Here is a 12,477-nt window from a genome sequence, read left to right on the forward strand (position 1 = left end):
GTGGCAGAGAAGCTGGAGATGCTGAAGAAGGAGTACGAGGAGAAGCTGGCCCAGAAGGAGGAGCTGCGCAAGAAGTCGGAGGAGATGGAGATCAAGCTGGACCGGGCCGACAAGCTGGTGTCGGGCCTGGCGGGAGAGAAGATCCGCTGGGAGGAAACAGTCAAGGTACGACCCATGGGGCTGCTCCACACCCCCCTGTCTGTCCCTTGGAGTAGAGCGTCCAGTTTCGACAGGACCATTTCTAGGACCCAGCAAGGGAGACCAAAGCCTTGGGACGTGCAAGGGGGTCTACAGGGCACAGAAGACGCTGAGCTCAGAGAATAGAAGACAAAGGGAATGTGGGGTGCAAGGAAAGAGCTTTTTAATATCTCCAAGTGCCCCTTTGCAAGGGGAACCGTCTCCTGGGCTCCGTCCTTCCCCTGATCCCCTCCTCCTCCTCCTTCCCTGCAGGGCCTGGAGGAAGATATAGGCTACCTGGTGGGGGACTGTCTTTTGGCGGCCGCCTTCGTGTCCTACATGGGGCCCTTCCTGTCCAATTACCGGGATGACATTGTCTCGCACATCTGGATGAAGCAGGTGAGCCTGGTGGCCCTTTCCTGAGAGGCCAGCTTCTCCCTCCCGCCATTCCTTTACAAGAATCCCGCCCTTGGTGGAAGGACACGAGGCTAGCAGCAAGGAGCTGGCACTGCCCCACGTGCCAGATCATTCATGTTCTGCAATGGTGAAAAAAATCAGTCTCTTAGTGTGGCAGCACCAACACTCTGGCCTCCCTGCTTATTGACATCGCGCCGGAGCCTTTGCTGTGCTCTTTCCGGCCCCTGCTGAAAACATTTTTCTTTAGGCCAGCCTGCCCAGACCTGTAGAATATTGATGTGAGTTCTGATCTTGCTTTGAATTTACTGCAGATCTCATCTTTTGAACGTTGCTTTTACTGATAATGTTATGGTTTTGTTCTCTTTGCAAACCACTTTGAGGTTTGTTTGTTTTTTTGCCACCACATGGGGTATAAATTTTATGAAATACAATGGTACCTCGGGTTACATACACTTCAGGTTACATACGCTTCAGGTTACAGACTCTGCTAACCCAGAAATAGTACCTCGGGTTAAGAACTTTGCTTCAGGATGAGAACAGAAATCGTGCAGCGGCAGCAGGAGGCCCCATTAGCTAAAGTGGTACCTCAGGTTAAGAACAGTTTCAGGTTAAGAACAGACCTCCAGAACGAATTAAGTACTTAACCCGAGTCATCACTGTAAACAAATAGCCGGTGTCAGCCTCCCAGGGTGTCAGCCAGCCAGGCTGACCGGTGAGTAGCTCGGAAGCCATGTTGGTCCCCTTCTGCTCATGGGAAGAGCAGGCCGTTCTGAGTGGGGCTTGACTGGCTTGCCTGCTTCTGCTCCCCACCTGCAGACTCGAGAGCTCCATGTGCCTTGCTGCCCCCGCTTCACCTGCGACAGCTTCCTCGCCAACCCCACCATCGTGCGCAACTGGAACATCCAGGGCCTGCCCTCCGACAACTTCTCCACCGAGAACGGGATCATTGTCACACGAGGCAACCGGTGAGCCTCGGTCTCCGAGAGGGAGCTCAGGGCTCCCTCCACCCCCGGAGAGGCTTTTCAGGCCCACCACGGCCCCTTGGGTCATCTATTGGGGGAGGGGGGCACCCAGAAGCCCAAAGGTGAGATGCCGAGGGGCCCCAGCGCCCCTCAAGCCCCAATGTGTCTTTTCCAGGTGGCCTCTCATGATCGACCCCCAGTGCCAGGCCACGAAGTGGATCAAGAACATGGAAGCCAAAAAAGTAAGGAGGAGCTCCGTTGCAGATGCTTGCTTCTCTAGCTTTGAACCCACTGCCCTATGATTTCTGCACCCCGCTCCCTTGTCCCTGCTTGCTGTTGCAGGGCTATATAAAGGACTTAGTGCTCGTTCCCCTTCAGTTCCAGCCCCCTGTTCCTGCTTCTAAGCAGAAGTGCATTCGAACGTTGGGCTAGCAGCTGGATCCAACATCTGTTTACCTGCCTGGGAGATTCTCCGACGTGGGTGGCAGTCAGAGAGACGTTCTGGTGGCCCTCTCATGCTCCCCTCCCCCTCTGCCTCCTGCAGGGCCTCAAGATAATTGACCTGCAGATGCCTGACTATATGCGCATCCTGGAGACGGCCATCCAGTTTGGGACCCCGGTGCTGCTGCAAAATGTTCAGGAGGAGCTGGACCCCACACTGGCCCCCATCCTCAACAAGTCCGTCACCAAAGTGGGTGAGCGTCTGGCTTCTGCCTGCTGCTAGGAAAGGAGGTGGTGACTTCTGGGCACCTGATTGCGTATTTTTTTAAAAAAAAATAATATTTATTACTTTTACAACAATTTAAACACTACAATAAAAAAACAAAAAACAACAACAATACAGTACAATACAAAAACACTACATAACACTAAAACATTAAACTAACAAGACAAAACAGAAACAATTTAAAAACACATCAACAACAAAAAATTCAATATCTTATCTTTCTCTCACATATTTCAACGACCTCCTCACACCTCCCTTTTTGTATTCCACTTCTATTAATTATTTCAGCAATTCCTTTCCATCTTCCCCTGTTTTCTATCCTATAATTATCTTAACACAAACTAACCTTATTTTTTTCCTTTAATGTTCTATTAATCTATTTATACGTAATTCCTTATAACCTTTCTACTAAAGCCATATCACTTCATTCCAACATTCTTCTAACATTCATTAATTTTACAGTATTTCTGTAAATAGTCTTTAAACTTTTTCCAGTCTTCTTCCACCAACTCTTCTCCCTGGTCTCGGATTCTGCCAGACATTTCCGCCAGTTCCTCGTATTTCATCCAGCTTTGGGATTTGAGGTTTGGGGGGGGGGAGGAATTTGATGGGGGAATGGATGCCAGCTTCCTGGAAGGGGGTTGGCATCTTGTCCAGAGGGAAAGAGGGCCCAGGTGAAAGACCCCTAATCCCACCCCCATCTTGCTCCTGACCTGTGTGTCTTTGTAGGCGGCCGCCTGCTGATAAGGCTAGGGGACAAGGAAGTGGAATACCACCCCGATTTCCGGTTCTACCTCACCACCAAGCTCCCCAACCCACACTACACGCCGGAGACGTCCTCCCAGACCACCATCGTCAACTTTGCTGTCAAAGAGCAGGTAGGGAGCACAACCGGGGAGAGCGTTGCCGCTCCTGCTGCTAGGCTCCTGTCTTGCTCATGGGCTTCCGATCGGGGCATCTGGTTGGTTTTTTGGATGGCAAGGAGGATAGGGATCTTTATCACCTTCCTGTGAAACTATTTCCAGGCCCTAAAATTGACATCCTGAGATTAACATATTGGAAAGGCTACTTCAAAGAAGCTGCCCACTGTCTTTCACAGCCCAGGATGCATGATGCAACAACTGGCACCTGGCTGTGTACGTGACTTGTCAAGCAGGAGAAATGGAACAGGGATGCAGAGGTGTGGATTGATCAAGAATCATATCAAAATAGTTTACAGTGGTGCCCCGCAAGACGAATGCCTCGCAAGACGAAAAACTCACTAGACGAAAGAGTTTTCCGTTTTTTGAGTCGTTCCGCAAGACGAATTTCCCTATGGGCATGCTTCGCAAGACAAAACGTCTTGCGAGTTCTTGCGAGTTTGTTTCCTTTTTCTTAAAGCCGCTAAGCCGTTAATAGCCGCTAAGCCGCTAATAGCCGTGCTTCGCAAGACGAAAAAACCGCAAGACGAAGAGACTTGCGGAACGGATTAATTTCGTCTTGCGAGGCACCACTGTAAACCCAGTCAATGCAATGCTTTCATTGCTGACACAGATGGCTTACTCTATATTTGTTAAAACAAAAAAAATTCCTTCCAGTAGCACCTTAAAGACCAACTAAGTTAGTTCTTGGTATGAGCTTTCGTGTGCATGCACACTTCTTCAGATACACTGAAACAGAAGTTGCCAGATCCTTCTATATAGTGAGAAGGTGGGGAGGGGTATTACTCAGAAGGGTGGTGGGAATGGGTGATTGGCAGATAGCTGTGATGAGCCTGTTGACGACTCTTAACGACTGCAATAGGTCTTACAGGAAAAAGCAAGGGGTGAGAAGGTGAAAAATGGCTTTGTCATGTATAATGAGATAAGAATCCAGTGTCTTTGTTCAGACCAGGTCTCTCCATGGTTTTAAGTTTGGTAATAAGTTGCAATTCAGCAGCTTCTCTTTCCAGTCTAATTCCTCATAGCAATCCCACCTGATCACTGCAGTTGGTGAGAATGGGATGCTGGGCTGTGGTGGGCCCCCTTTGGCCTCATCCAGGCTTCTTGCAGCCTCAATGCTGGGGATTCTTTCTGGCTTCCAGGATTTGAGGTGGGAGGAGATGGTCGGTTTGGAAAGGGACAGATTCCACCCCCTGGAGAAGACTTCATAGGAGGGAAGAAGAATTGCCAGGAGAGCAGGCGTAAGGGGGAGCATCCTTCATGCCAAAGGATGGGGGGAGAGGCAGAGGGGTCCGTACTGAGTGTCCTGGGCCTCTTCAGGGGCTGGAAGCTCAGCTGCTGGGGATTGTGGTCCGGAGAGAGAGGCCCGAGCTGGAAGAGCAGAAGGACAACCTGGTCCTCAACATCGCAGCTGGCAAAAGGAAGCTGAAGGAGCTGGAGGACGAGATCCTGAGGTAACGGGGCTGGGCAAGGGGACATGCAGGTGCTGTGGAGAACAGGATCCTTTTGAGGGTTCGTCACTTGTGTGTGCGCAGACGCTTTGTGTGTGCGCAGATGCTTGGACTACTGCAACGCGCTCTACGTGGGGCTACCTTTGAAGGTGACCCAGAAACTGCAATTAATCCAGAATGCGGCAGCTAGACTGGGGACTGGGAGCGGCCGCCGAGACCATATAACATTGGTTCTGAGAGATCTGCATTGGCTCCCAGTACGTTTCCGTGCACAACTCAAAGTGTTGGTGCTGACCTTTAAAGCCCTAAATGGCCTCAAAGGCCCAGTAGACCTGAAGGAGCGTCTCCACCTCCATTGTGCTGCCCGGACACTGAGATCCAGCGCCAAGGGCCTTCTGGCAGTTCCCTCATTACGAGAAGTAAGGTTACAGGGAACCAGACAGAGGGACTTCTCGGTAGTGGCACCCGCCCTGTGGAACGCCCTCCCTTCAGAGGTGAAGGAAATAAGTAGCTATCCTATTTTTAAAAGATATCTGAAGGCAGTCCTGTTCAGGGAAGTTTTTAATATTTAACGCTGTATTGTTTTTAATACTTGATTGGGAGCCGCCCAGAGTGGCTGGGGAAACTCAGCCAGATGGGCAGGGTATAAATAATAAATTATTATTGTTGTTGTGCCTGAAGAGCATCATGTAAATAATGGCTTAAAAACAGCATCTGCTGCGACCTCGGCAAAGTTGAAGGAACTGGCAGTGGAGGCCACGAAGCCTGCGTGGTTGGGCCTGTGGGGTGATACGTGGCAGTCCTTACTGACCAGGAGAAGGAAGGTGGCTGCTGTCTTCTGCACTCCCTTTACCCCCTGGGTCTCCAGCCTTTTGTGGAGCCTGAGCGTCATGTTGCAAGTCTGCCCTTCCCTCTCCTCTCTTCCCCATAAACTCAGCCGACAGTTCTGCAGGCCCATACCCCACCACCTCCTCCTCCATCATCTGGGGCTTCTCCAGCCAGAGAAGGCATCTTTCTCACCCTGCCTCTTGGGCAAAGCTGCAGGGCTCTGCTTCTGGTCCTCAGGCCCTCTGGGGAGTGGGCACAGCTTGCGACCCCTCTCCCTGGGCTCACCTCCCCCACTTTCCACTGCCAGGTTGCTGAACGAAGCCACGGGCTCCCTCTTGGATGATGTGCAGCTTGTGAACACACTCCAAACCTCGAAGGTCACAGCCACCGAGGTGACAGAGCAGCTGGAGACCAGCGAGACCACGGAGATCAAAATCGACACTGCCCGGGAGGTGAGAGGATGGTTTCTGGTACTCAGAAACATTGCTGCCTCTGACCACGGAGACAGTGCATAGCCATTGTGGCTAGTAGCCCCCAACAGCCCTTGCCTCCACAAATTTGTCTCTTGGTTGCTGGCCATCACTGCCTCCTGTGGCAGGGAGTTCCGTAGTTCAACTCTGTGTTGTGAGAAGAAGCACTTTCTTTTTTGTCTGTCCTGAATCTTCCAATATCCACCTTCATGGATTTCCACAAATTCTAGTCTGATGGGAGAGGGAGGAAAACTTTCCTCTATCCACTCTCTCCAGGTGATGCATTATTTCATAAACTTCAGGGGGAACCCCCCCAGAACTGAGGGTCTTGAGGAAGATTTGTGGGTACAGACGCTGTGCCTGAACCCCTCCTGGGTTTCTCCACAGTCCATAGGGGCTAGTTACTTGCTCTTTGACTGGTGAAGTACTGATTCTGCAGGAAAAGTCATTTCTCTGGGAGTGAGTGGTTTGTGTGCTGGGGTAAAGGCCTCACCCCATGTGGCTCCTCTCCTCCCCCCGCCTATCTCCTGCTCCTGCCCTCTGGCTGCTTGCCAACTCACCTGTCACACGTGCTCTTAATAGGCCTACCGACCATGTGCTCAGCGGGCGTCCATCCTCTTCTTCGTCCTCAACGACATGGGCAGAATCGACCCCATGTACCAGTTCTCCCTCGATGCCTACATCGACCTCTTCAACCTCAGCATCAACAAGAGCCATCGGAGCACCAAGCTGGACGAGAGAATCCGCTTCCTCAACGAATACCACACCTATGCCGTCTACAGGTAACCTACTTCGTGCGGGAGGTGGCGGGGGGGGGGCAGCCAACCAGTGCCACCACTCCTTTCCCTGTTGCACCTGGCAATCTATGCCCTTGGGGTCTCCTTCCTGAGGAACGAGGCGTGTTCAATTTAACTGGGAGAAGTTGTCTACAATCCTCAGACTTGTCCCATATAGTCCATACAGTGGACGCTCGGGTTGCAAACGTGATCTGTGCGGGAGGCACGTTCACAACCCACAGCGTTTGCGACCTGCACATCTGCGCATGCGCAAGTCACGATTCGGTGCTTCTGTGCATGCGCAAGCACCGAAACCCGGAAGTAACGGTTCCAGTACTTCTGGGTTCAGCGGGGTGCACAACCTGAAATCGCATAACCTAAAGCGTCTGTAACCCGAGGTATGACTATATAGTCAAATCACAGGACGCCTGTTCCAGACAGGCACTGGAAGTTCAGGCTTCACTCTCTTGAATATCTGAGAAAGTGTCCCAAGCAACTGTGGGAGGTGTGGAGACAAATCAGGCACTTTCTATCACATGTGGTGGCTATGTAAGAAAATCCAGGCATTTGGGGAGAGTATCCACTTACAACTACAAAAAATGATAGAGATTTCCTTTATGAGAAAACCAGAAGCTTATCTTCTGGGGATTACAGATTTGGATATTCCACAAAAGATGAAAATTATTTTTTTATATGCCACAGTGGCAGCAAGAGTTCTTAGCGCTACAAAATGGAAGAGTGATGAAATCCCCTCTATTCATTGAATGGATCCCAAAGCTAACAGAATATGTGGAGTTAGACAGTTTATCAGAAAAAAATAACGAACAAACCAAAACGGGAATTTGTCTCAAAATGGGAAGTCTTCAAAGTTTATTTGAAAAACAACTATAGCACTTTAAACTCTGTCTCAGCTTTTGAATAACTTCAGTAATAGCTTTAAGAAAGATATGAGACCTAAGATTAATCAATAATTAGTTCATCTATGATAAAAGTGTGTATTGGCAACAAATAATATATAATTGACATAAGGAATGGACGGGAGGTCGGGTCTGTAGTTCAAGGACCACTTTTTGCTTTATTGATTGGTAATTAATATTGTCTTTATCGCTGTTTTTATTTGTATTTTTGTTTTGTTTTTTCCTTTTTTGGTGTATCAATAAAATAAAAAAGACTATCTGAGAAAGGAGGCTGCTCTGAGTTCTCTCCGAGCGCCAACCCTCCCTTCCGTTTTCTGTGTGGCTTCTCTTAGGTACACCTGTCGAGGCCTCTTTGAGCGGCACAAGCTGCTTTTCAGCTTCCAGATGTGTGCCAAGATCCTGGAGGTCTCCGGCAACCTCAAGATGGACGAGTACAACTTCTTCCTGCGCGGGGGAGTGGTAAGAGCTCAAGAGCCACCCTGATGGATTAGACCAAAGGCCAAGCTGGTTCAGTAGCCTTCTGCTACTGTGGCCAGCCAGGGGCCTACAGAAAGCGGACAAGTGGGACCTGAGTGCGAGAGCAGCACTCACCACTTCTTCATCCCCATCAACTAGGCATGCAGAGGCATATTGCCTTTGGTCCTGGAGGCAGAGTATAGCGATCATTTCGAGTAGCCCTTGATAGCCTTAGCCCCTTGGTGGATTTCACCCACCAAGCCTATAGAGCAGGCAGATGCCAATCTTACCAGTTCCTAGGTAAAGGTAAAGGGACCCCTGACCATTAGGTCCAGTCGTGGCCGACTCTGGGGTTGTGGCATTCACCTTGCTTTATTGGCCGAGGGAGCCGGCGTACAGCTTCTGGGTCATGTGGCCAGCAGGACTAAGCCGCTTCTGGCGAGCCAGAGCAGCGCACGGAAATGCCGTTTACCTTCCTGCCGGAGCGGTACCTATTTATCTACTTGTACTTCGTGCTTTTGAACTGCTAGGTTGGCAGGAGCAGGGACCGAGCAACGGGAGCTCACCCCATCGCGGGGATTCGAACCGCCAACCTTCTGATCGGCAAGCCCTAGGCTCTGTGGTTTAACCCACAGCGCCACCTGCGTCCCTTAGCCCCCATAAATTTGTCTAATTTCTTTTAAAGCCATCAAATTGGTGGCTAACGCCAATTATTGCTGTAGCAAAACATAGTTTAGCAACGCGCCGTGTGAAGAAGTCTTTCCTTTTCTCTGTCTTGAATCTTTCCCTGCAAAAAAAGATCTTAAGCTTTGCTGGATGAGCCCATTGGGTTCTCGTATTATAAGAGAGGGAGGAAAACTCTTTATCTGCTTCCTCTGTACCATGTACAATTGTATGTGTCTGTATTGTGTATCTCTTGTCTTTTTGTCTAAAGTAAAAAAAGCAAATTTTGGCAACCTTTCTTCATAGGGAAGCTGCTCTAGCCCTTTAATCATTTTGCTTGCCCTTTTCCAGCTCTGCAGTATCTTTCTTAACATATAGTGACCAGCAGCGTACACAGAATTATTATTTTTATTTAGTGAGTTTGTTGTGTTTAAATCCCACCTTTCTTCTGAGGAGCTCGAGGTGGTGTAAATAGTTCTCATCCTCACGATTTTATCCTCACGACAGCCCTGCGAGGTGGATTAAGTTGAGAGTAACTAACTGGCCCAAGGTCACCCAGTGAGCTTCATAGCTGAGTGGGGAATCTGATCCCTGGTCTCTCCCAGATCCTAGTCCAACACTAACCGCTGAACCACACCGGCTCTCAAAGAAGAAGCATGGCAGTGGTATGGATAGCGGGAACAAATGTCTCGGCAGCATCAACTGGGCAGAGACTTCAGGAAGTTATCGCTTGTGCAAGCATAACCAAGTCCCCAGCGAGATCTGAACTCGCGACCCTTGGTTTACAAGGCCAGTGCTTTAACCCCAGAGCTATAGAGCCTTGCACTCCATTGACTTATGCAATGCACAGCATTCCAAGTACGGAATAGATTTGCGTAATCTGATTTATGGTACTGGTAGTTTTATTCTCTGTGCAGGGGGAGGGAGGCCTCCAGAAATGGGTCCCCCCCCCCCGCCATACAGCTTTGAAGGCCTAGGCTCTTTCTTTCCTGCCTTGCCCAGGTCCAGAGAAATTTTTCCTTCTCTCTGGTCTCTCATTCCCTCCCCCCTCGTGTCTGCTATGCAGCAGTTCTCCTCGGGTTTTGTCCTTTCAACCTTATTTGCCTTTCCCTTTCCCCGCTTTCAATAACTTCCCGTACACATACAAAAAAGAAGAGTCATCTTTGTTTTTTACCTCTCCTTATCCTCTTGGGTCCCTCCTTTGTTATCCTTTCTTCTCCCACTGCCTGAGCATGGCGCTGGTGGAGAAAATGTCATTTCTGCAAGGAGAAATCAACACGCAAAAGAAAGTCAGCCAGGCTGGGGAGGCGGCAGGTCTGAAAACAACGTTCTCCCGGTTACCTTGACGGTTGCCATTGAGTCTCTCCCCCCCCCCAACCCCCAACACAGAGGCTTTTCAAGGCTCTTCCTCACCGGAGAGACAATTTTCTGAAGAGGCAAACTGTGAAGATTTCACCCACCAAGCCTATAGAGCAGGCAGATGCCAATCTTACCAGTTCCTAGGTAAAGGTAAAGGGACCCCTGACCATTAGCTCCAGTCGTGACCGACTCTGGGGTTGCGGCGCTCATCTCGCTTTACTGGCCGAGGGAGCCGGCGTACAGCTTCCGGGTCATGTGGCCAGCATGACTAAGCTGCTTCTGGCGAACCAGAGCAGCGCACGGAAACGCCGTTGACCTTCCCGCCGGAGTGGTACCTATTTATCTACTTGCACTTTGATGTGCCTTCGAACTGCTAGGTTGGCAGGAGCAGGGACCGAGGAATGGGAGCTCACCCCATCGCGGGGATTCAAACCGCTGACCTTCTGATTGGCAAGTCCTAGGCTCTGTGGTTTAACTCACAGCGCCACCCATGTCTCTACATGGTTCCTATATGGTCTCAAAATAATGTCGGACATCTTCCTTCTGACTGGCTCCAGCGAGATTGCTGGTGTCTGGACTCAGCTGGTGTAAGACTGCAGCTCTGGCAGGGCCTTGGTTTTGAAGGAAGGCTCAGGCAGCTGATTCCCTGCCATAACCGGCCATCATTGTTTTGGCCAGGGGACATCGCTATGGGCCATTGTCCCAAAAGGGTGCTGATCCCTGCTGATATGACCAGGTGCAGCACCCATCTGAAGCTCATGCTCAGGCCCATGGAAAGTTTCCAGCCGTTTTGCCACCCATGGCACCCCTGAAAGGCGTTCAGGCGGAAGCGGGCGGTCATGTTTTTTCTTTGTTCTGACCAACGCTGAATAAACTTGTAAATATGCTCTCCTGCGTGCATCTTACGCTGTGCATTATCTGCTGATAAGAGCATGCATCAGTTCCAGAATGTGGGAAGCTATTTCTGGAGCTCATGTCGCTAATTGCTGATACTGCATGTCTACGGGAGATCGATGGACGCACCGGAGGCGACGAAAGTCCATGATGGACTTTGTCTCCCTGGCAGTATCCCAACAACCCCTGTTTCTTCGCCGCAGGCTACAATGTGTTAATGGAGAAATCTGGACCCCAGCCAGGAATACCAGAGCAAAACAGGAGCCAGTAGGCTTGGTCTTTATTGAAGACTGTCGCGACAGGACTCCCACCTGCCTCAAGGTGGAACAAGATGGAAGCCCCGAACAAAAGAGAACCCAAACTTTTATTAGCTGCTAATCCCCATGTTACACCCTCCCAAACTACATCACTCATACATCTGGGTTACATCATGAAAGGGGAGGTCTGGTGGCAGTAATCTGAGCATCCTGGACCCTGCCCCATGGTTCCCCTTGCCCTCCACCAAACACCCATCAAGTGTAACAAAAGCGATATTTACATTTCCCTGTTTCCAAGCCAAGTTAATCCCACCCTTTTGTCTTCATCTGGGTTTGTTATTTCTGGAATGGCTACCTGTCTGACACTCAGGTATCAGGATGCCAGGGATTATCACTCAGGCAGAGGGGCTGCTGAGTAGCTGAGCACCCGTCTATATGAATTTCTGAAGTTTTCCCAGTGAGCCAGTACAGAGATACATTTATCAGTGAATTGTTGCATTTGGTACAGTGGTGCCTCGCAAGACGAAATTAATTCGTTCCGCAAGTCTCTTCGTCTTGCGGTTTTTTCGTCTTGCGATGCACGGTTTCCCATAGGAATGCATTGAAAATCAATTAATGCGTTCCTAGGGAAACCGCCTTCAGACCAGGTCCGGGGACAGACTGTCCCCGGACCTCTTCTGAAGGCTGGGGGGGGGGGGGGGACAAGGGCTTTTCTTCCCACCCCCAGCATTTTAAAAAACCCTGGGACAGCGGAGGACTTCTCCGCTGTCCGGGCGATCTTAAAATGCTGGCGGGCGGCATTTTAAAATCGCCGCGGGACAGCGGAGGACTTCTCCGCTGTCCAGGGCGATTTAAAAGCCCCTGGGAAGGCAGGCAGGGGGGACAAAGACTTTCGCCCCCCGCCCGCCTTCAGAAGGTGTTCCCGCCCCCCCCCCCGCCCGGCTTCGCAGCAGCGCTACGAAGCCCGGCGGCTGGGGCAGGTGTTCCCGCCCCCCACCCGGCTTCGCAGCAGCGCTACGAAGCCCGGCGACTGGGGCAGGTGTTCCCGCCCCCCCACCCCGCTTCGGAGCAGCGTTCCGAAGCGGGGTGGCTGGGGCAGGTGTTCCCGCCCCCCGCCCGGCTTCGCAGCAGCGCTACGAAGCCCGGTGGCTGGGGCAAGTGTTCCCGCCCCCCCCCGCTTCGGAGCAGCGTTCCGAAGCGGGG

At 50.9% G+C, this 12,477-nt stretch overlaps 1 protein-coding gene across 3 annotated transcripts in view; it reads left to right on the top strand.

Moving 5' to 3' along the window:
* The window catches only part of DNAH2 (dynein axonemal heavy chain 2), a 142,709-nt gene that overhangs the window by 112,450 nt on the left and 17,782 nt on the right, over positions 1-12,477 (top strand). For all 3 annotated transcript variants that reach the window (XM_028701690.2, XM_028701687.2, XM_028701689.2), the window contains exons 66-75: positions 1-165; positions 451-576; positions 1,411-1,559; positions 1,732-1,798; positions 2,101-2,251; positions 3,013-3,161; positions 4,524-4,657; positions 5,790-5,934; positions 6,535-6,734; positions 7,978-8,104. In XM_028701690.2, coding sequence (XP_028557523.2) covers positions 1-165; positions 451-576; positions 1,411-1,559; positions 1,732-1,798; positions 2,101-2,251; positions 3,013-3,161; positions 4,524-4,657; positions 5,790-5,934; positions 6,535-6,734; positions 7,978-8,104 — 1,413 coding nt within the window. The remainder of the gene's footprint in view (positions 166-450; positions 577-1,410; positions 1,560-1,731; positions 1,799-2,100; positions 2,252-3,012; positions 3,162-4,523; positions 4,658-5,789; positions 5,935-6,534; positions 6,735-7,977; positions 8,105-12,477) is intronic.

This window comes from Podarcis muralis, chromosome 13, assembly GCF_964188315.1.
Source record: "Podarcis muralis chromosome 13, rPodMur119.hap1.1, whole genome shotgun sequence".
Taxonomy (NCBI): domain Eukaryota; kingdom Metazoa; phylum Chordata; class Lepidosauria; order Squamata; family Lacertidae; genus Podarcis; species Podarcis muralis.